At 27.6% G+C, this 25,156-nt stretch overlaps 2 protein-coding genes across 2 annotated transcripts; both read left to right on the plus strand.

Annotated features, from left to right (window-relative positions):
* Nucleotides 1-11,752: 11,752 nt before the first annotated feature.
* On the plus strand, nucleotides 11,753-15,664 carry LOC109796202 (short-chain dehydrogenase RED1). Its single transcript, XM_020355884.3, has 3 exons — nucleotides 11,753-12,175; nucleotides 14,637-14,796; nucleotides 15,200-15,664. The coding sequence occupies exons 1-3, from the start codon at nucleotides 11,821-11,823 to the stop codon at nucleotides 15,534-15,536; spliced, it is 852 nt and encodes a 283-aa protein (XP_020211473.1). The 5' UTR covers nucleotides 11,753-11,820; the 3' UTR covers nucleotides 15,537-15,664.
* A 6,119-nt stretch (nucleotides 15,665-21,783) lies between these two features.
* On the plus strand, nucleotides 21,784-24,556 carry LOC109795415 (short-chain dehydrogenase ptmH). The gene is made up of 3 exons (XM_020354920.3): nucleotides 21,784-22,331; nucleotides 23,342-23,501; nucleotides 23,949-24,556. The coding sequence occupies exons 1-3, from the start codon at nucleotides 21,971-21,973 to the stop codon at nucleotides 24,283-24,285; spliced, it is 858 nt and encodes a 285-aa protein (XP_020210509.1). The 5' UTR covers nucleotides 21,784-21,970; the 3' UTR covers nucleotides 24,286-24,556.
* Nucleotides 24,557-25,156: the final 600 nt, after the last annotated feature.

Raw genomic sequence — 25,156 nt, forward strand, 5'->3', positions numbered from 1 at the left:
TTCGCACTCAACTCCCTCGGCGTCCCTCTGATCAACCCCCTCAACAAAGCAACCTGCATGAGGAGGAAGGGCACTCGATTTCTCAACCGCCAACAGCGGCTAGGGAACCAACCCCCAGGCCTGCCACACATCGGTCTCACATACCGACCAACAGGTCGGCACATGACGTAAGCAACGCTCCTGCCCACGTCACGGGAAATCAAGCGACCTTCCGCCGTCATCCTTTTGTGGACGACATCATGGAAACACCTCTCTCTTTTGGGTGGAAGCCTCTCCATATCGACCGTTACGACGGCACCACAGATCCGGACGAGCACATCGATCTGTATACCACACAGGTAAATCTTTACACTAATGAGAATGTTATCCTGTGCAGGGTTTTTTCGACCTCGCTCAAAGGGGTCGCGCTCAACTGGTACACCCAACTACCTGTCGAGTCAATTGACAGTTTCGACACCCTGGTCAGACGGTTCACAGCACAGTATGCGACGAGCCGACCTCATCACATAACATCAGCTGCCCTGGTCAATCTCAAACAAAGTGACGACGAGCCACTCCGAACGTTCATGGAAGATTCGCCGCCACCTCGGTAAAGATCCGAAATCTGAATCCCGAGGTCGCACTGCACTCCATGCTCATGGCGTTGAAGCCAGGACCTTTCGTCGATAGCCTTTGCCGACGACCTCCTCCCGACATGGACGAGCTCCGAGCTCGCGCTGTTGGGTACATCCAGATGGAGGAGCATGCCGAGTTCCGCAAGGCAATTCGCGACAAACCACAAGGAAAGCAAGACCAAGGTCAGGCCACGAACATTTAAAGTTGGCGACCTTGTTTGGCGATTACGGGGAGAAGCAAGAACAGACCCCTCCAAAGGAAAATTTGGAACTTGGAATTCCACCCACCTCAAATTTTATTTCTCTTAACTTGTAAATTCAGGTGATGTACTCTTTTTTCCTCCTCATCCTTTTTTCCCACTAAAGAAAAGGGTTTTTGGCCAAGGAAGGTTTTAATGAGGCACACCTCAGAAATAAATCAACAAAGCAACTCCATTCCCATACATTTTCGGTGTTGGCACATTAACCATGACGACTTGCCAAGGTCGAGTTTGAACCTTAATGTTAAGGTCGAGGCCGAACCTTGAGATCACATTTTCTTAACGAAGGTCGAGTTTGAACCTTGATGTTAAGGTCGAGTCCGAACCTTGAGGTCACATTTTCTTAACCAAGGTCAAGTTCGAACCTTGATATGCCAAGGTCGAGTCCGAACCTTGAGATCACATTTTCTTAACCAAGGTCGAGTTCGAACCTTGATATGCCAAGGTCGAGTCCGAACCTTGAGATCACATTTTCTTAACCAAGGTCGAGTTCAAACCTTGATATGCCAAGGTCGAGTCCGAACCTTGAGGTCACATTTTCTTAACCAAGGTCGAGTCCAAACCTTGATATGCCAAGGTCGATTCCGAACCTTGAGATCACATTTTCTTAACCAAGGTCGAGTTCGAACCTTGATATGCCAAGGTCGAGTTCGAACTTTGATATCACATTTTCTTAACCAAGGTCGAGTTCGAACCTTGGTCGAGTTCGAACCTTGATATACCAAGGCCGAGTCCAAACCTTGAGATCACATTTTCTTAACCAAGGTCGAGTCCGAACCTTGAGATCACATTTTCTTAACCAAGGTCGAGTTCGAACCTTGATATCGAGTCCGAACCTTGAGATCACATCTACTTAACAAGGTCGAATTTGAACCTTCAAACAAAAAATTTGGGAACTCCTCAGAAGCCCCTTTGCTCTTACATCACTCGGTGCTTGGGGGACAAGTGTACTGGTCAGCCGAGTTGCCGACTTGTCCCTCACCAATCTGCTGACTCGGTCAAAGGTTTATCAGCCTAACCAAGCAGTAAGCTCATTATTGCCGAGCTCCTCAGCCCGACCATGAAACATGGACATCGGAACACCACATCGGCCCAAAGAGGCCACGTCATCAAACAAATAAAAATACAATCTTGTCACCGCGCCGCCCACGCGTTATGGGAACGAGGTGACGGTTATGACACATGGCGTCATGACAAATAGGCGTACGCGAAAAGTCACGACCCCTTGTTGAGCTCGGTCTTAACTCCTCGACCTACGGTCTTCGGAGCTCGGGGGGCTAGTGTACTATCCGTACCGCTATGCCGAGCTCGAGCTCGGCATCACAGCGCGGAGTGACCTCGGACACGCGCTAGGCGACATTGGCTCGCTATCCAATTAGGTCATAAACTGATCTCGGGCCCAAGGCCCAACAAAACCCTAATTCACACCAAGGTACGTGCATTACTTATACGAGACTCATATTCACACAAACCCTAACTTTGGCATCGGAGTCTCTTTTGCAGGTACCACCCCCATCTTGGAGCATCAACATACCCGTGAAGGAGGCTCACCGGTCTTACCCAGCGGATCATCCCTACCTCGGATTCCCGATAAGAACATTTACCATTAAAGATTATTCACTACTTAATTTGTTCTTCAAAGTAAGTGTGACATGTGCATTTGACTATAGTTGTTTTCACAAATTAATTAGTATATCATGCATCTTATGATTCAATTAAGTTATTTTAAAAGGGTGAAATTCATAATATTGCAAGTTACAAATTTTAGAGCAAGATAAGCCTAAAGAGGTGACTTTAATTTTTACTGTGATGAGAATGTAAATTAATCAATTTTAAAAAAATTAAATTTAGTGGTATATTTCAATAATAATTAATATATTTTCTTATTTCTTTACCATTTAAGATTATTCACTACCTAATACTTCCTAAAAGTAAGTGTGGCAGGTTCCTAAAAGTAATTTTATTCACAAATTAGTTACTATACCATGCATCTTATGATTCAATTAAGTTAATATTAAAAGGGTTAAATTCATAGTGTTATAGGTTGCAACTCTTACATGAAGATAAGTCTAGAGAGTTGGCCTTAATTTTGACTACTATGAGAATGTAAATTAATCTATTTTTTGAAATATTAAATTTATTGGTTTATTTTGATAATAATTAATATATCGCTTTATCTTGCTTTAAGAGTTGCATTTTTTGGTTATTCATGTCAATTTAGTTACTGAACAAACATTATTAAGGTTCATTTTAGAAACAATATTTTCACCATCATATTTGTAACCTCCAAATTATTGATATAAGCAATAAAAATATGTTTTTATGGAGAAGACAATTGAACTTGATGTTAGTTAGTTAAGTAATGATAAAAGTTACAATTTTTTTTGCATAGGAAATATAATCAAACACGTTATATTTTTTAACAATCAAGCAGCTCATTTTTTAAATGTAAAGTAGTTATTGGCTATTATGTTTAGTTGGACAATCACAATTACTAACTTGATTTGAAGTGAAATAAACCTACACAAATTAGTTCAAAAAATTTAGATAAGTTTTTCACAAATTTGAATTGGTCATTATATAATTATTAGTGAAACATATTTTTTAAAAATCATTAATTTACCTGGCTCTAAACTCTTCTATTTCTGGCATTATTCTATCTCTGGCATTACTTCATTAATTAACACCTTTGACCTATGCCATGAATTGGATATTAATGTAGCATAGATCGCTATCATTAAGTCAAATACTTAAATGTGAGTATGCTTATAAATATGATGAGTGAATACAATATGGATGAGTTAAATCATAAATTACTAACTTAATCTCTAGCTTTAATCATAAAAATTACATACAGTTGAGATGGCTTCTAACAAAATTAATTAATAACCACCCATATTTCTTGATGAAAGGGAAGGAAGCAAATATACATATACAGTACATACAAAATATTGTCTAATAAATTGACATTTTGTCATGTAAGTATAATTTTTTGCAGAGTTAGAAAAGCATTTGTCATATGCTAAGTTATGTGATTAAAAATCAGTTCAAGTGCTTGCAACATTATCACTCAATCTTAATTTGTTTAAGCATCTTGGTTGTCATCTTGGTGGATGATAATTATGCATAGGCAACAAATATTAAAAGAAGTGGAAAAAATCTTTTATTAAAAAAAGGAAGATCTTTTATTAAAAGAAGGAAGATCTTTTGTGATTATTGACATATCTTTTTATCAACAAATATTTTATCAGAAAATCATTTAAAAATGTAAAATATCTTTAATCTAAAATTACATATAAACCTAAAATGTGAACACGTGTCTAAAACTAGTAATGGGCAAAACTGTAATTTTGGTAGCCTATTAATTTATTATTTAGATAATAGATTATTAGATTAACGAGAAAGTGATAAAAATAAATAAATAACAATTCCTACTAGTAACAATAAAATATTTTATAATGAAGAGTACAATAAAATAATTTATTAAAAGTTTATATATGAATCATTGTACTGATTTTCTTTTTTCTTTTCTTTATAAAAAATATAATTAGAAGTGGTAAAAAAATATGTTTAATGAATTATTTAATTTATATTTATATTTTAATTAGTTAATAAAATTAATTTGTTCTATTTTTTGTTTGTTATTCAAGTGATAATGGATAAAAAATATTAATTAAATTTTCTATTTTAAAAAAAATAATGTGATCTTTTTATATATATAAAAAAAAATTCTAACTTGGGAAAATTAGATTCTCAACTATCGAAATGTTTTTGTGGGAAAAAGATAAAAATGACTCTTGGAAACTATATTTCGTGAAAGTATTTTATTTTTAAATAGCTACTAAATATGAAAGATTTCAATTTAAGATTTCTATAAAAGTAAAAAGGTTTTTCATATCAAACATCTTTTAACTGTCATCTAAATGTTAAGTATCAATGAGTTATTGTTAACATACCTCCTCAATAGAGTTGTCAACAGGTTTTGGCCCGTGAGCCAACTCGACTCACCTTGAAAACAGGTTGAGCCGAGAAAAAAAAATGAAAATTTTTATAATGGGTCAAAAAACATAACCCAACCCACTTTCGACCCGACCCACCCGGGTTGAATCAGTGGTGGGTTGGGCTATCCACCTAACCCACTTATACTCTCATCAACCCAACAATCCACTTAACCAATTTATTATTATATGTATTATTTTAACAAGATATCATTTTTTGTAGATAAAGATAAAGTTGATGCTAAATAACATAAAATTGCTATAAATTTATCTATTCAAGCCTCTAATGAAGTTTAATATTGATGAATAATTGCTCTTATGAAAGAATTTTTATTTTTTTGTTTTAATTATTTAAAGTTGTACACTTTTTAATTTAAGTTTAATGTTGTATGCATTATAATTTTTACTTTAGATTATAGATTATTTCAGATGGAAGTTTATTTTAATTTTTTTTTTTAAATTAGGTGGGTTGGCGGACTGACCCGTTTAGCCCACCAACCTGTGGTAGGCCAAGCCGGATTAAAAAATTTTGGACATTAAAGTTGGTGGGTTGAGTTGAGTCAATCTACTTAAAAAGTAGGTTGAGGTGGGGCAGGTCAAATGAGCCAAGTCAGCCCGTTTTGACAGTTTTACTCCTTAATGACCCAATTGTTTTAAGGATAAAACTTATATACAGTTCCTTATGTGTGACTGGTATTATTCTTCAATCAAAGTTAAAGTTTTACCTTAATAGTGTGTGTAAATATATTTTAATAAGACTTGCATTAAATGCACGAGGTAAACTATAAGTCTAATTGGAGAATAACACCAATCACACTTAAAAAATTGTACCTAAATTTTGTCCTTATTTTAAAACCCTCTTCCACCCAATTTCTTTTAAATATATTTTATCATATCATTTGATACATGTATTGGTTTATTTACTCATAAAAAATCTATTAGTTTCTTTTTCTTTCTTTACTTTTTGTTTTCTCTCAATATCTCTTTTTCTTCACCCATACATTAGTAATTTTTTAGTATCAAGAAATTTTACAACTAAACCAAAGAAGAAAAAAGAAAGAGAAAAAAAATGATATTATATAAAATGTAAAAAAAAATATGCAACAAAAAAAACACATTGGATATGTCACATGTGATTTTGGATTGTTTAAAATTTGAAATTAAAAAATATATATATATATATATATATATATATATATATATATATATATATATATATTAGCCTATATAATGTAGATATTAAATATTTATTATATATAACTAAAAAATTTATAATAAATTATATATAAATACTATATATATTTGAATATATAAATTACATTTGAAACTTGTATAAACAATTTTTTTAAAACATAAATTATATTTTACAAAATTACTAATATTGACCTAATGGTAGGAGTTAAAATAATATACACAGGATCTTAAGTTTGAATCATGGTGTCGCTATTGTAATTTCAATGTTATAAAAAAAATATATTATATTTTAAATTTATGATAAATAATTTTTATTAATAATTATTTTAAAATATTAAAATTTAATTAATAAATAATTATAATAAATTAAAAATTAAATTAGATAAGAAGTAAAGACCTCTTAAAAATCTTTTCATTGAAGAAAAATTGCTAAAAATATTTTCGTACAATATAATAATTTGTATTTAATATATAGAGGTTGATAAAAAAATTACATATATATACAACTCTTCTTTCCTAAATGCTCAACAATTATAATACATATAAGAGAAAATATGAAATAATGAAAAGAGAGAAAAAAAATAAATAAATTGAAGCTGCATGAATAAGCCTACTTGAAAAAAAAAAAACTACTCATGTTTTTCTCCCCTTTTTATCTTTAAAATAAATCTAAAGAAATTAAATGATTAAATAAAAATAATTCATTAATATCTTAAAAACAATTAAAATAATAATAAAAATAATTTTTCTTTTTTTAGTTCTTGACAAAGACGTAAGTTATTTCAATTATTTTTCCTTTTATGTGTTTTATGAAATCAATGAGGTAAATAAATTCTCATTTTAAATTTTCTAATGAGTAAAATAATTGGCTCATTTGTTTATATTTTTTCTTTAATAATAAAATATTTTTTTTGTGTAATGTGTTTGCTTAAACTACTTATATTAAAAACAATTATCCATTTTTAAAAATAAAAATAAACAATTTTATTTTTTTATGATGATTTTGAATAAAATTATCTAATAACCATTATTGAAAGAATAATAATTTAAATATTTCAAATAAAAAAAAGTCAACTCGGTTGAAAAAGAAATGTAAAATATTAAATAAAATACAAACCTCTAAAGTGTTAAATATTTAAACATACTTAATATTTTATTTAATAATAATCAATAAGTTTTAATTGTTTAACATGGGTGTAAATTAATATAAAAAATTAATTTTACTAAAAAAAATTGCTTTGTAGTGACACATTTTATAATGATAAATATTTGACACTAAAAATCACTTTTACCTATATTTATATTCCCAAAAATGTTAAAAAGCGAAAATATAAGTTATAATTACTAGGAGGTGTTGGTAATGCGGTTCAATTCAATTTTTGTCTTAAAAGTCACTTGAATCAAATAAGAAAATTAAATGCAATTCAGTTTAATGAATTATGAATTTTGAATCAAATTAAATCAATCTTTAGTTATCACATTAAATATTGTTATATATAATTTATCACCTAAAAAAATATTTTTAATTATTATAAATAATTCATAATTTTTCATTCTAAAATTTAGTTTAGTAACTTACAATTTTATAAAATATATTTTAAATATTAATGCATATTTACAAAAAAAAAACACCTTTTTAATAGGTTACAATTTTATAAAAACACATTTTATGTTATGTATCAATTTTGTATACATATATTATGTATTTTTAAAAAATAATAATTTATAAATAAGTATGATTTAGTTTTGTTGGAGTGATTTAACATTCTAATCTAAAAATTAAACTAAACCACGCAGTTTTAAAAATTTTAAAATCAAATCGAACAGAACTGCCTATTTGCAGTTTTCAATTGACTTTCGATTTTTTAAATTGGCTTACAACTTTTCGCTTGGGTTGGTTCGATTTTGAACACCCTGATGAATTTTATTTAAAATCAGTATTAAAAATGTATGTTTATATATGTCAAATAAATTTATATATATATATATATGTTATATTTATAATTATATTTTTTGTATGTTACCATATGTAACATTTATTGTGGTGTTTATATGTGTTTTTCAAAATTAGTGATGTAGCGTTTATTAATTTTTATGTTTTAGCAAATGCACTCTACGGTATTTCAAGCAGTAACACTTTACAAGTCTTTATCAGTCAAAACTCTTCATAAGTATTTCTAAAATATCTAATTACCTTTAGGGGTAACTACTATCACTATAAAGTAATATAAGACTTTTAAACATGTTTTGTTTAGCTCGCACTTTATAAAAAAAATTCCCATATGATAGTAACTCTTTTCTAAATTGCTCCAAGTTAAACGTATTTAAATTCAAAGTTCTCAAATGATAATTTATGAAAAAATATCTTAATAATATAAATAGTACTAATTATTTTCTTTAAGTCATTATCAATTATATATGTATCTCTTTAATTCTGGTATGTCTGGAATGTTACAAGTAAAGTATTAATTATTTCTCTAAAAAAAGTGTATGTTGGTATTTTCAAATATTTAATATATGTAATAAGAGTAAATATTGGTGGAAAAATATTATTGACTTTAAAAAGAAAGTGACTTAAAAACCGACTGTCTGAATAGAAGTTATTCAAGCCTTTAGAAGCAGCAATTGGAGCAACTGAGCAAGAGCTTCTTTGTCTCAAGGGTCTAAGTCTACCCCATCAGAAGAGTTTGTTAAAAACACAGTGGAAGTTGTTCTTAGGAAGAATCCACCTGCATGGTTCTCCTATGGGGGTTACTTTACCTTCATGCCTATCACGTATCATTTACCACTTTCTTAGAGACATTATTTTCAAAAAATGGTTAATGCTAAACTACGCTTGGGGTGTATCCATCTTTCCAAAGATGTATGATTTTGTTTCACAAGTATTATAAGATGAATTAAATATAAGAAGAAATACTGATTTATAGGAGATTTGAATAAAAAAAACTATACTGATCATTTAAAAAAAAAACTATACTGATCATTTAAAAAAAAAAAAAGAGTTACGTTTGTATAAATATCAAACTCTATAGTGTTTTGTTTTTGCCTAATTTTATGGTGAGCAGAACTGGTCTGTAACTCAATATACTAAGGGAAAAAAATCTTACATATTTTATGGTTTAACTTGGAAAACAAGAAAATAAATTATGAAACCCAAGAGTCAGAGGTAACTTTTTTTTTACCCTGTGGGTCACCAAGAGGCGAAAAAGTAAAATAATCAAAGTTGATGACCTCAGCAGGAAAAATCTTTAGTTTAATTTTGAAAAATTTACTGAAAGACAATATAATCTGAAAATTCAACGTTAAAGAGGGAGAACTTGAAAATTTGTATAGAATATATTTGTAGACATTGTCAAAATAGATTAGGGTGCTTTTAATTAGCCTCAAACAATACATTGCTAATTTCAATATTCACATGTTTCAAAATTAAAAAAAGATTCTCACTATTTAACAATGATCAGTTGTGGCAAATCTTTTACCTTCTCTCTGATAAAAAAAAAATTATGCCATCTCAAAATAATCATACATATAATAAATTTAAGGTTAAAAAAATATTTTTAATCTTTATAATTTTAATTATTTTATCTTTTTAAATCTTTTTTCAGTCCTCGACTCCTTGTCATTAATTTTATTTTATAATGATGTGTTTTTTAGTATTGATGTGATATAAGTCTTCAATTTTATATTTTAGATATTAAATTTATTTTGTCAAAATTATCTTAAATTTGATCTTTCGATATTTCGTATTTTTTTTTATTCTCACTTAAGACACTCATTGACAAGTCATCAAAATACGACAATGTCACTCGTGAAAAAATTGGGCAATAAATGTCTTAGTAATGCACATTCCAAGTGAGAGTAAAAAATGGGCATCAGAAAATAACTCTAACAAAAATAAATTCAACATCAGAAACACAATGTTAAAGATCTTTGTCACGTTAATACAAAATAAACAATATTACAAAAAAATATTAACAATAGGGAGCCAAAGACTAAGAATGGATTTTTAATTGAACAATTTTAATCTCTCAAATATCATAATTGTGGAATTTTAGTCTTTCTCATTAAAAATTTAATAATTTTAAAATTTTAATATATATATATATAATGTTTTAAAACTATATAATTGTTTGTTTATTTAAATTAACGTATTTTTTTTAATGTATCAAATGATATATATTTACTATTACTAAATAAATAAAATTTATATATTATTAGTATTTTAATATTACTGATAAATTAATATCAATAATATTTTTACCCTTTTTATAAATAAACTAATAATTTTATAAATATAACTTAATATATATTAATATACTTTTACAAAAATATAAATATATAAGATCAGATATATATTTCTAATTAATATACTTATATTTTTGTAAAAGTATATTAATATATAACAAGTTATATTTATCAAATTATTAGTTTATCTATAAATATATTAATAATATTATTGATATAATATCAAAAATTACAATATACGTTAATTTGAATAGATAAATAATTATTTAATTTTAAAACATTATATATATATATATTAAAATTATTAATTTTTAATGGGAGAAACAAAAATCATACTATTATGATATTTAAGGGACTAAAATTGTTCAATTAAAAATTGAAGGACCAAAATCGCGCAATTGCAATTCTTTAAGGACTAAAATTATGCAATTAAAATCTTGGAGATCACAAAACTACACAATTGTAATACTTGAGGGATAAAAAATACAATTAAACCAATATTCTTAACTAATTTTATTAAAAAATATAATAATTAATAAGATAAAAGGAATATCACTTTATAATTTTTTGCAACTTATTTAACATTAAAGGAATAAAATGATAAAAATTAATAAGATAAACATAATAAAATAAAATATAAAAAAAAATATTAATATATTTATTTTATTGGATATAATAACATAATTAAAATATAATTAATAATATATATTTTATAAAATTATTAATATTTTATATATAAAAAAATAAAATAAAACCGGAACAGCCCGTTCTGAAACTGGAACGGACCGTTCTGGTGCATTTTGGGTGTGTTAATTTTGCACTTGGAACGGGCCGTTCCGGATGCAAAATTAACACACCAAAAGTGCATCCAGAATGGCCCGTTCCGGTTTCAGAACGGGCCGTTCTGGGTCAAGGTGTTTTCAAAAAAATTCTCATCCACGTGGATGTCACGTACGTGGCGTCCACGTGGCCAAAAGTTAACACCGTTAAAGCAATTTGGACGGAAAGTCCCACATTGAAACAAATTAATTAATTTAGAACTAAATTGAAATCAATTAATTAGTTTTGGACCAAATTGAGACAAAAAATTAATAAAGGACTAAATTAAAACAAAAAAAATTATAAGGGATCAAAATAGAGTTTTACTCATGACTTTATTATTATTTGTCAAAAGAAGGCTTTTGAATTATCTTATAGAACTTGAACCTCTCTTCAATCGTAAAGAAAGAAGCATGAATTTTATGTATTCATATTATTTGGACCATATTTCTCACTCATAGTATTTTAATCTAAAAGAGTTGTTATTATTGTTCGATGAAATCCCTAAATTTAACTAATGAAAGTCCACTAATAATAAATAATTAATATAATATTAGTCCAATTGGAATATAAAATTTCAATAGTAATTTATTTGTCCCGAAAGAAAGTATAAAAATATAAAAACTGAGGCAAATGACAAAGCAGTATGTGTAAACATTTCGTCTGAATCTCTCTTTCTCTCTGCATGCTATGGAGAAGCACGACCACGAGGAGGAGCAACCCAAACCTGTGGTTCTGATCACAGGATGCTCCACGGGAGGAATAGGCCACGCGCTTGCACGCGCCTTCGCGGCGAACAGGTGCAGAGTGGTGGCCACCAGCAGATCGCGGAGGAGCATGGCGGATCTGGAACACGACCACAGGTTGTTGTTGCAAGAAGTGGATGTTCAATCCGATGAGAGCGTGCAGAGAGTGGTCGATGCCGTTGTCGATAAGTACGGTCGCATCGACGTGCTTGTTAACAACGCAGGTGTTCAGTGCGTGGGTCCACTCGCCGAGGTTCCTCTCTCTCAAATCCAAAACACCTTTGACACCAATGTCTACGGTCAGTTTATTATCGCTCTATCGCATTTTTCTTTCTTAATTTTAATTTTATTACACTTAAATTCATTTTTTATTTTTAAAATCGCTAACTTTTTACTTTATTACTTATTATAACATTTTTTATTTTCTATCTTTTCAAGATTTGAAATTATTATCTGTCTTTATAAAATAAAATGAATTTTAGCTTTATTCTTCATAAAAAAATTGTATTTTTCATTTTTCAAAAATTTAAAATCACTTATTTTAGTTCTTAATATTTATTTTAAGATAGATAAATAATATTTATTTTAAGTATGTAATACATTTTTTTAAAAATATGAAATATCACATGTTAACATAATATTATAAATACATACACGCAGTTATTTAAGTATCACATAATAAAAGGAACTAAACAATACTATTTTAATTTTAGGAGAGTGAAAAAAAAATTATTAAGACCCAAATCAAATTTCATTTATTTTATAATATTAAATACATATTTATGTGCTTTTATGTGAGTAAATGAATTATATATCTAAATAAGATACTTCTTTTAGTAAATTTCATTTGTTTCTATTTTTTATTAGACACCTTTATTCTTAATTCTTACCACATTTTAGAATTTTGTTTTCATAGATGTTAAAATCACTTACTCTCCATGTAAAAAATAACTCCTCACTTCTACTAATCTATACATTAATTACAATCAAGTCTCAAATCTCAATATTTTTTTTCTTATAACCATTTTCTCTCATACCTCTTTAAAATTAAATATATTAAGGTAAGAAGTATCTCTTTTCCCTATTAATTGTGATAATCTAGATAGTTTTTTATAAGAATAAAAAGATGTAAATAGTTTTATATTGTTAATTTGCTATTAATGAGTAAATATGTATGGACAATTTAAATGATTTTACATTGTTATTGTTATTTGGTCAAAATTATTATACAGGTGATAAGTTAGTTAGTATTGACCACGTTTAACATGTAAATACACTAAAGCTATTTGTACTAACTTGTAATGGAAGTGGATTAATTTTAATTAAACGTGGAAGCATATGTGCTATTTTCATTTCAAATGTTTACTCAAATAAAGGTTTTGTCGCAAGAGAATTATTTGCCTGCCTTTTGTCTTGTGAAGATTTTAGGGTTCTGTTGAAAATTAGTTTCTCGATCTCCTTGTTTTCTTGCCCAAAAAAGAGGTATGATAGAATTGTGAGATCAACCTTTTGGAATGCGATGCGCAACAACCTCAAATGTGATTCTAATTTATGGAGCATGTTTGATTTTTTAACGTTTGATGAATAGGATCCGCTTCAATTTAGAAGCAAGAAAAATTAGCTTCTAAGTTTTTTCTAAATTTTTTACGTGAAAATCTTCTTATACTACATCTAATACATCTAAACAAACATGCACTAATTATATTTTAAAAAGTGAGTTAAACTCAAACATCTAAAAAAGTTTAATCTTATAAATTTTATATTCAAAATGAAACATATATTGTAACTTGTGCGGCGTATTAAAATTTTAATATTGGCCAGCATTATAACAAAAATTAAAATATATAAGAGAAGATTATACTCGCATTCCTTGAGTTTTTTCTGAGATTGCAGTTAATACTTATCTATTATTTGGATCTATAGTAAAATTTCTTAAAAGTTGAAAAAATATTATATTCGCACCCGTTGAATTTTCCTTCTTTCAGTGAGATCTCTAATAAGTTGAAAATATGTTACACTTGCACTTTTGGATTCTCCTTCCTTCGTAGAGTCTTTCTCAAGTGTAGAAATAATAGGGTGAAGTTGAACTAGTTTGTATGAGAGATACAGTAATTAACAACAAAATAAGACGAGGAGAAAGGAAGTAAATGCTAATGTTAGTAAGCCACAACATCTTGTTATGTTGTTGTTCACAAGTAACACTTCCAAACTTTTAAGTAGAAGCTAATGATAGTAAGTCACAGACACCATGTTATGTTGTTTTTCACAAGTAACACTTGCAAGCAATGACCGCAGCATCGCAGCACGAGGGTGGGGTCACTATTGGAGGAGATTTCTTTTCTTGGACTTCATGGACTTGGACTTGGACCGGGAGTAAACATGGTCAAGTCTTTGAGGGTAGTTAGTATATATGAGCAAGGTGCTAGAGGAGGAGGAAGAGGAAAAAGAAGACGAGGTGGTGGTGAAGCTCAAGAAATATTATGTGAAGGAAGAAGAACTTAAGAGTGTGAGTGTAACATCTTTTCAATTTTTAAGGGATCTTATTGAAAGACGAAGAACTCAAGAGTGCAATCATAACATCTTTTCAACTTTTAAGATCTTACTGTAAGTTTAAATAACGAAAGGATATTAATTGCAATTTCAAAAAAAAAAAAAAGGGGGAATATAGAAAATTTTTACCTTACGAGTTGTTACGTATTATCGAATAAAAAGCAACCTTAGAATTAAGATTAAATTCTGTTCGATTGGACACATCCGCAGGTTCCATAAGAATGGTTCAGGCTGTTGTTCCTCATATGGCAGCTAGAAAACAAGGCAAGATTGTAAACATTGGTAGTGTTGCTGCCTTGGCCTCTGGACCTTGGTCAGGCACTTACAATGCTTCCAAAGCAGCTATTCATGCTTTGACAGATACATTAAGGTATTTTTCTTCTTCTAGCATGTTTGGTTCTTGATGCCAGATATGTTTTTGTTAAGTTTACTGAGACGTTAATAGTTGTAATTTATATTTCTTGTTGGGTTTCCAAACACTCTTCTTCTACAAACTTGCATTACCCTACACTTGTGTTTCATGTCTGCATCAAATCAACTAGAGGCAACAGTTATTGGCAACAGAAGTTGTTGCTTTATTATTTACAAGCATTTAGGGTGATTTTATGGAAACTGGAATATAGTTGAGTTTAACTGGTAGGTAAGGCACTATGATAGATTTATGCATACTATATAGTGAAAATTTAGCGAATGCAAAGATATAGAGAGTTTAGGATTTACATTTGGTACTCTCTGTGTCTAATTGTTTTCATTTTCAATTTCAACATACACAGATTGGAACTTAGACACTTTGGAATTGATGTTGTGAATGTTGTTCCTGGGGCTATCACTTCAAACATTGCAAATTCTGCTCTTGCCAACTACAACCGAATGCCTGAATGGAAATTATTCAAGCCTTTTGAGGCAGCAATTCGAGCTAGAGTTTCTTTGTCTCAGGGGTCTAAGTCTACCCCTTCAGAAGAGTTTGCTAAAATCACAGTAGAAGCTGTTCTTCGGAAGAATCCCCCTGCATGGTTCTCCTATGGCGGTTTCTCTACCTTCATGGCTATCATGTATCATTTACCACTCTTTCTTAGAGACTTTATTTTCAAAAAATGGTTGAAATGCTAAACTACGCTTGGGGTGTATTCATCTTCCATGTTGATGAGTACTCTAGTACTTTATATTCACTTCCATTTTATCATATTGTAGCCAACAAATATTTGAATTAAGATTCAACTACTTTCTCGTGCGAATAAGTGTATCATTTTCTACTTATATAATTTTATTTAAAAACTTAAATATAAATATAAGTTTTCGACTATTAAAAAGTATACTATTTCTAAATTAATTCCTGATATATGAAACATGATATGTAGACTATTTTTTTATCAGCAAATAAAATCTTATATTAATAAGTAATATTATGGATACTATAAATCCATAGACAAGATGCTAATTAACAATCATTGCAAATGTAAGATAGTTAATTTTTATTTTTATCAACACATGAATGTAAATAGCAATTAACCATCAAACTTAGTCCAAAAGATACTACATAACTACTAATCCACCCCAATCCCTCACTCATTGATTACTACTTGCCTAATTTTATCTAATGTGTTGGTTGTTTCACCTCCTTGTATTATAGATGCTTATAGATCAAGATTGTTGAGTTAAACATTCACATGTGTTTTAAATTAAGGCGTGCAAGTAACTCAATTATTTAAAAACGTCTGAATTTTTTTATATATTTTATCTCTCTAATTTTATTTATTTAAACTTACACTCTTTATTTTTTATTCGTAATTTTTTATATTTTATTATTTTTATTTTGATAGACTTAGGATCCGGCCCGTCCCATAAGAGAAGCAGGCATATGCAGGTGGAGTCTTCTCGAGCATGGGTTTGCAAACAAGAGCATATGGCCATACTCATCAACCACTTTTCACGTTATTAAAGAAATGGCAGAATGGTTCCGAATCTATCATAATGTGTGCCTTGTGGAATCAACCAAATTCCATCACCTGCCTTATTATTTATGTATTAATGTTATTTGTGAAATTGTACGTCTTGCATATTTCTAAGATTGGATCCATCCATTGAAGTCTTCCTTCCTGACATTGAATGTATATATCGATCTCAAATTAATTACAAAGTGGTGCATGTTGTAATATATAATGGACCAAAAGTTGTTAGGATGTAGGTATTGGGATATCATTTACATCAAATTTAATATATCCATAATTTTTGTATAATAATTTAATTAACTCTGAGTTGAATTATGTGATATTATACTCATAATTTAAATTTTTATATTATTTTATTTTATATATAATATGATATTTAAAATATATGCAAATGTTTATTATGGATATATATTTAAGAAAGTTCGAATTATTTTAAATTTGATATACATGATGATAAGTATAATATTACATAATTTAACAGTTTGATTAATTAAATATACATTATATAAAAAAATTATTGTGATATAAGATTTGATATAAAATTTTTAACTTGCACCTTAAGTCAATGAATCCTAACCTATATAATTATATATTTAGTATACTTATAAGAAAATATTAGTTTTTTATTTAAAAATTAAAGAAATTTATTAATATTAGTTATATATATATAGGGAAGTATTTTGGCCCATAAAATAACTATGGCCATAACATTTAAGAATGAAGGATGGTCCTTTTTCCTACGAGTTTTCATGTCTTTTAAAGATATATTTTGTTCATCTCCTCTTGGAGATGATTTTCTTCCACTTTCTAGTGAGAACTACTTCTCCATATTTTTTTTTGGTGATTGAAGATAAGTGGTTAAGCCCAATAACTTTTTCAAACTTTTTCAAAATTAATCTTAAATATTATTATTTTATGTAGTTAAGAAATAATATTATTTTCTTTTGACAATCATCTTAATTATTAATTAAATTTTAAAAAACTGATCTTTTAAAATGTTTAAAGATAATCTAAAATTTTTGCAACATTATATATTCACTATAATTAAGAAAAAATATTTATTCTATTTAATGTAAATTTATATATAAAAGAGTATAAATTTTTACTTAAATTTTTTCAAAAACAAAATGAATGTCATGATTAATAATTAAATTTTTAAAAGTCAATCTTTAAAAAGTTAAAAGATAATGCTATAAAATAAAAAGGTTTAAAGATAATTTGAAAAGGATAATAATTTTTACTCTTTATATATTCACTAAAATTAAAGAGAAATGTTTTTTTTATACTTAATGTTAATTTTGACAAAAATGTGTAACTTTTTCTTAAATTGTTCTCAAAATGAATACATTATATGATTTTCATAGTTGAAAAGTTTGTTACACTTTGTTGATTTTTTATTTTTTTCATTTCATTGTTGATCTTAATGTATTTTAATTTTATTTATTTGCAATGGATTGGTCAGCTGATTCATATTTCTTAATTTTTAGTTTGATAAAAATCATAATATCAATGACAGATCTTTTGAATTTACAAATTGTCTTTTTTTAAATTTAAAGAGTCATCAAAAGATAAATTTATTCATTTTTTATTTTAAAAAAGACTTAAACAACAATAATCAAATCTCAATACATAACCAAATGTCATACAATCATAACTTGTTTGACACACATACCTTTTAACTCTTACAACATAAATTTAATACTCTTCTAATATACACAAACAAAAAGTCTCATATGAGAAAACATGAAAAAAGAAAAATTATAGATCAATTTTAAAAATAAAAAAAAAAACAAACAAACAAGTATCACTAATTTCACTTATAAAACACTTTCTCGTCTTATATCTTTTATTGGTTCAAAAATCCAAACTTCTATGTGCTTCTTCTTCTCCAAAACACTTTCCTTTTCTTTTTTGAAAAAAAAATCTAAATCCTAAAATTAAAACACACATTACAATATTTGTATTTATGAAAATGATATATAAAATGTGAGATATAAAATATTATGTAGGAAAAAAAATATAATAGTACATTTGGAGTGTAAATAAAAGAAATGAAAGATTTTCTTTTTGACAAAAAAAAAAGGAATGAAAGGTTAAAATGAATTGTTTCTACTGATAGAATATATATAGAAAAAAATATACTATGCACATATGTAAAGTTATTATTTATTTTTTAATTATATTTATTTTTAAACTGTCTATAATTTAATATAATTAATGTTTCATTATGTCACAACATTTTTTTTTTATATTTTTATGTGAATTTTGAGAGAAATATGTTTTAAATTAATATTTTGTATATATATAAATTACCTGTATTTTAAAATTGTCCGTGAGATTTTTAGAAATTATTTTTATGAATTAAATTAGTTGTATTTGAAAATTTTTCATAACATTTTTTTCAATGAAAATTATTTTCCATCAAATATTAACAATTAATATAAATATTTTACTTGATTTTTATCATAATAATTTATTTTAATCAAATTATGTAATTTTTCATTTATAATTACTTTAAAACTATAATAGTTAATAAAATTAATCTTTTATGACATTGTTACAATTTCACATATTAATGTCTTATTATATAATAATTTTAATATTTAATTTTATATAATATATGTTGAATGGTTTGGTGAGGGATTTTAGGATAATTTTACATATTAATGCCTTATTATATAATAATATTTTTAATTTTTAAATTTATATAATATATGTTGAATGGTTTGGTGCGGGATTTTAGGATAAAAAGTATAGTAAAAATTGTTCGTTTTATATACATCAAAATATTTTTATTTTTTAAATAAAATATTATATTTAGAATTTTCATATTAATGCATATTTGTTTTCATTTTTTTTTATTTTTCACATTTTTTATATATTTGTTTGCTTTAATTATTTACATAAAATAATTATAAATTATTAGTAATAATATTTATTTATAATTATTAGTGATATTATGACTTTGGTATAAAAAAATTGATACTTAAGTATGATGTTGTAACGGTTTCTTATATTCATGAGTTATTATTATATAATAATAATAATTTTAAATTTTTTTTATATAATATATTTAATATTTTGTTAAAAGAGTTTAGAAGAAAAAAATACTGGAAAAGATTTTCACTTTATATATATGAAAATATTATTTTTTTTAATGTGAATTTTGAAGGAAATATGTTTTAAATTAATGTTTATATTTTTTTTGTAAAATTTTAATTAAATCATTTTTATTTTATATTAATATTTTTAATTAATATAAAATACTTTACATGAATTTGTTAAAAAATATACTTTAGGAGAATAATTTGATTTAACAAATGTATTTTAAAAAAATTAATTTGATTAATGTTATAGTTTTCAATTATTTTAATTTAGTTATGTTTGTAAAATTTTTTTTAAAAAAAATAGTTAATTATTTTATTTATTGACATAAAATTTATAGTTATTTTTGTTCAATTTTATTCATTTTTTTCAATTTATCATTTACATTATAAATTTTATATTAATTATAAGGATGGAATCTATAACTTTTAATCAATTATTGTGATATTAATTATTTTGATATATTTATTTATTTTTAATATCAATTTGTTTTATAATATATATATATATATATATATATATATATATATATATATATATATATAAGGAGGGATCTATTTATTTTAAGAGTAAGTCTATTTAGACTTACTCTATTTAATAACTCATGCACTATATCAAATCTCAACGATCTAATAGTTGAATTTAAAGTTTTTAATATAAATATCAAATTTAAAAAAAATTAAAAATTATTTAATATTTTATTTCATTAATTTAAATTAACGGATAATATATATATATATATATAGAAAATGTAGAAGAAGATTTGGAGAATGAAAAAGTTTGCAAAACTTCTTCCTTTTATATCATTAATAGACATCAAGTTTACAAAATTTAAACAATATTTGATTTATTTATATTGTTTATATATTTATTATAATGTTATATACATAGAGAAGTAAATTTTCTTTGTTTAAGTGTATTTGTTTGTATTTGTCTCCTTAAATTGAACTTATAGCTCGATCCCTTGACTACACAACCAATGAACACACTGATATTAATTATAATAATGAATATTAAATAAAAAAATAGTTTGTATTTATATTTATTAAATGTTTTTTTAATTCATATAGTTCATTAATCTTAAACCATTAAAGAAGTGGGATGGAGGAAGTAATCTTTATAGTAATAAATAGTAAATGCATTTTAAAAATAAAAATAAAAATATTAATCAATGTTTGCTACTATTGAGAAATATACTACCGCTGGCTTTCCCAATTATTTTCAGACACATCATTGTTGTGCTATTTAAAAAATAAATAAAAAATAGTGTTGTAACTAGAATTGTGAAAAATATGATGATATACTTTTATCCTACTTTTAATATATTAATTTTGATGTTATTTTTTACATTTCAATTTATTAATTTAGACTGATTTAAAATTCTTTTTTTTAATATATCTCACATAGTGATTTTGTTTTCAAGAAAAAAATAATATATTAAAATTAAATGTTAAAAGTAAAATAATGAATTGAAATGTAAGATTGATATTAAAAATAATAAAAATTGTTGTTTATAATATATTAAAAATAATAAATTTATAAAAAAAAAATTATATGTAATTCTCTTATATATACAAAAAATAAATATATTAATTAAATAAATTATACACATAGAATAATATTCTTTATTACTAATTAATTATTTTAATTAGTATATTTATTATTATTAAGCTTTATTTTATTTTATTTCTAAAAATACACGAAAGAACAGAATTTTTTTTACATTAGTGTAAATAAATATTTTTTTTAATCATGTATTGAGAAGTTTTCATGTTTTGAAAAATTAGTTTACGCAAAAAAGAAAATTATGGATTAAAAATTGAAAGTATGTTATTAATATTTTTTTTTTCTTCACTAAGAGCATGTTATTAATATTTAGTATTCACATACAAGTCATATCGTATTTAAATAATTCATAAATAACTTGTTATATTTTTATTCTAATGATAAAAATTTTAATTATCCTTACTAAATCTTTTTCTAAACATGATTTACCGATATTTTCTCTTTTTTTTTTAAAATTTAATGTAAAATATATTTTTTATAAGTTGTTTATTTTATATGGGATACCGAACTCAAAGTTTAAATTAATATTGTAACATATGGATTGTATGAGCTAAATATTTATTATATATAAATAAATTAATAAAATATATAATAAATTATATATAAATAAATATTTTTTTGTAAAAATACTATATTTTAATATAATATTGAAAACCTATATAAATAAATATTTGTTGTATTCGTGTGGACCATGTTAAAAAGAATACACTCTTCTATTCATAATTAATATAGATGTTAGGGTGGGTTATGATCGGAAAGAATTATGAAGGTGTACTATCTGTAATAAAGGAAAGATAGAAAGTTTTGGTTGCAGTTGTTGGTTCATTCATTACTATACTGTTACTGTGCGTTAGCATAAAAGACTCAAATTTGTTATTACCATTCTCATAACTAATAAACTCACACTAATACTAATCATCTCCGATGGACACGCGCCGCCGCCATGAGGAGCCACACTCACCCAAACCCGTCGTTCTCATCACGGGTTGCTCCACGGGAGGGATAGGCCACGCGCTCGCACGCGCCTTCGCCGAGAGAAAGTGCAGGGTGGTGGCCACCAGCAGATCGCGGAAGAGCATGGCGGAGCTGGAACACGACCACAGGTTTTCGTTGCAAGAGTTGGATGTTCAGTCCGATGAGAGCGTGCGCAGAGTGGTCGATGATGTTGTCGACAAGTTCGGTCGCATCGACGTGCTCGTTAACAACGCGGGTGTTCAGTGCGTGGGCCCACTCGCCGAGGTTCCTCTCTCTTCCATACAAAACACCTTCGACACCAATGTCTTCGGTCAGTATTTCGCCTTTGCAAATCCCTTGTCTTTGCTTTGCTCCAATTGGAATTTTCATTCCATTTGTTCTATAATTCACTGTGGATAGACAAATTGAATTATCAATTGTGTTTTGCTCATTGGATAGATTAAAATTAACCAAATGAATTTTACAATGTAACCATTCTGCAATCGACTCTGTGGACTACAGTTACTCTTTGCAAGATATTGGGTTTGGTTGTTTCAATTTTTGCACAAGTACTACTTATGAAAGAGAAAATTAAGAAGAAGAAATGAAATGAATTTCTGCATATGTTAAAACTAATTTAAGCATTAATTAATTTTTTTAAAAAAAATTCTATTAGTTTCTTTAAAATTTTATTATGATTTATTCATTAACTGATTTTTGATTATAAAGAACTTTGTTTTAAATTTTATTTTTTTTTCTCTTATAAATATTTATGAAAAAATTTATCTAAACAAATCCATAATAATGAGTTTTGGAATCAGCCACTCTGAATTAATCTTTTGGGTGCCTATAGTTTCTGTTTGAGGTGCTGCTTTTATTCTCTTTCCCACCAAAAGTCTTGCATTGAAGAGGAAGAGGCCAACGTATGTTTATAAATAAGACAAAAATAAGTATTATTAGGGTTGATTTCCATTAGAAATGAAATTTCATCCGAGTAATTTATGTAATAAAAAATTTCATTAAATGACTATTATAGAAGTAAAACTTTAATTCTGGGTGAGAAATAGTGCGAACAATAGCTGTTATGGTACAGTAACTCCATCTAAGTTTTATCCTTATAAATACCCTATTTCCTTGATCCATCAAGCCACCTTATAAAGGATAAAATCGTGAGAGTTTGGAGAGACAAAACGGATGATATATGGAATGCAATGAGCCTGGTAGCGCAGCAGACTTGAGTGGAACAATTTCAATTTGTATTTTTTCGACTCAAAATGTAGTGTTAAAGAACATGAATTGGATGTTTTTAACTAGATGCTATGTTTGATCGGGCATAAGCAGGTTCCTTGAGAATGGTTCAGGCTGTTGCTCCTCATATGGCAACTAAGAAACGGGGAAAGATTGTCAACATTGGCAGTGTTGCTGCCTTGGCCTCTGGACCTTGGTCAGGCACTTATACTTCTTCCAAAGCAGCTCTTCATGCTTTGACAGATACATTAAGGTATTTTTCTTCCTCTTCAACTCAAACTTGCGTTACCCTACACTTGTACTTCATGTCTGCATCAAACCAATTGGAGGCAATAATAATTGGCAACAGAAATCCACCTTGTTTTTATAGAAATTGTTGGTTTGTTATGTGCTAGCTTTTAGGCGTCCATTGGTCCAGCTCAGTGCGTTGATTTCATGGAAACTGGAATATAGTGGCGTTTGTTGAACACTATATATGCACTACAAAGTCAAACTTATATATGATCCAGTTATTTTATGTGCGTGTTTGGATTCTCATCTAAACACAAAAAAAATGGATCAGAGAAACAATTATTAGTTGCTTTTGGTGCATTTTGACGTGAAGAATTACTAAAACATGAGAATCCAAATACGCACTTCATTTTATACACTTTGTGAATTTGTTCTCATCTTCAAATCAACGTGAGTATGTGGTATACAGATTGGAACTTGGACATTTTGGAATTGATGTTGTGAATGTTGTCCCCGGAGCAATCGAATCAAACATTGGAGATTCTGCCATAGCCAACTACAACCGCATGCCTGAGTTGAAACTATTCAAGCCTTTTGAAGCAGCAATCCGAGATAGAGCTTACTTTTCTCAGAAGTCCAAAAAGACCCCTGCAGATGAGTTTGCCAAGCACACTGTGGCTGCTATCCTCAAGGAGAAACCACCTGCATGGTTCTCCTATGGCCATTACTCAACAGCCATGGCTATCATGTACCATTTACCAATCTCTGTTAGAGATTTTGTCTTGAAGAAAGCAATGAAAGGGTGAACTACAGTTGGGTGTTAAATCTCTCTGTCCAAGTATGTTGATGGACATTGACACATGTAAACACTCTATAAAGCATTATACTTTACCTTTAGTAGGAGAAGATTATATCATAAGGGGATGTTAGGGCTTAGCAGTCTTAATTCCATTTTATCATATTATAGTGAACAAAGTTTTTGAATAAAATTTAACCGAACTGTTGATGTAGCTTCTTGAGTGTTTCTGAAACTTTCCGATTCATTGAACATGGATCATCAGCTATTTTTTTTCTGCAGTGGTTAGTTATTCTTAACATTAAATATGTTATCTATTTTGTTTGCATAGTTGCCCATCTCATAGGCTCCTTTTAGGATAGGGTTGAAATACATCAACAAAAACGTCTAACTTGATTATTAATTTTGGAGTGTAACAGACATCCTCCTAAATCCTAATGATCCAAAATATTGATTCAAATGCATAGTTGTGCAGTTTTGATTAGTGCTTCAGTAAGCTTCCTCTTTCTGAAACCTCGACGGTGGCTTATGACCACTTTGCAGTCCTTCACTTCACAAACTGGATAAAGATGACAACATATGTACAGATTCACTTGGCTGTGACGACCTTTTCTTTTTGGTAAATTTGAACGATGTTCTATAGGTTAAAATAAAAAAAAAAAATTATAAAAAAAGGTGTCTCAATGACCTTGGAGTTTCAGCCCATTTATAACATAGTGCGAGGACATTTCTCCTCTCCACTCTTCATAATTTAGTGTGTTCGAAAAATGACAAAATTTATACAGTTTCTTTTTTTTTTTTGGTGTTGTTATACAGTTTCTTTTAAGTGTGATTAATATTATTTACCAATCAGAGTTATAATTTTAACTCAATAATATTAA

Source organism: Cajanus cajan, chromosome 3 (genome assembly GCF_000230855.2).
Source record: "Cajanus cajan strain Asha chromosome 3, NIPB_CcT2T_4, whole genome shotgun sequence".
Lineage (NCBI taxonomy): Eukaryota > Viridiplantae > Streptophyta > Magnoliopsida > Fabales > Fabaceae > Cajanus > Cajanus cajan.

Excerpts from the sequence above, each read along its gene's own strand:
- LOC109796202 (XM_020355884.3), top strand. The coding sequence starts at position 11,821 with ATGGAGAAGCACGACCACGAGGAGGAGCAACCCAAACCTGTGGTTCTG. Across the intron at positions 12,176-14,636 it reads CTTTGACACCAATGTCTACG|GTTCCATAAGAATGGTTCAG; the intron begins GTCAGTTTATTA and ends ACACATCCGCAG. Across the intron at positions 14,797-15,199 it reads GCTTTGACAGATACATTAAG|ATTGGAACTTAGACACTTTG; the intron begins GTATTTTTCTTC and ends CAACATACACAG.
- LOC109795415 (XM_020354920.3), top strand. The coding sequence starts at position 21,971 with ATGGACACGCGCCGCCGCCATGAGGAGCCACACTCACCCAAACCCGTC. Across the intron at positions 22,332-23,341 it reads CTTCGACACCAATGTCTTCG|GTTCCTTGAGAATGGTTCAG; the intron begins GTCAGTATTTCG and ends GGGCATAAGCAG. Across the intron at positions 23,502-23,948 it reads GCTTTGACAGATACATTAAG|ATTGGAACTTGGACATTTTG; the intron begins GTATTTTTCTTC and ends TGTGGTATACAG.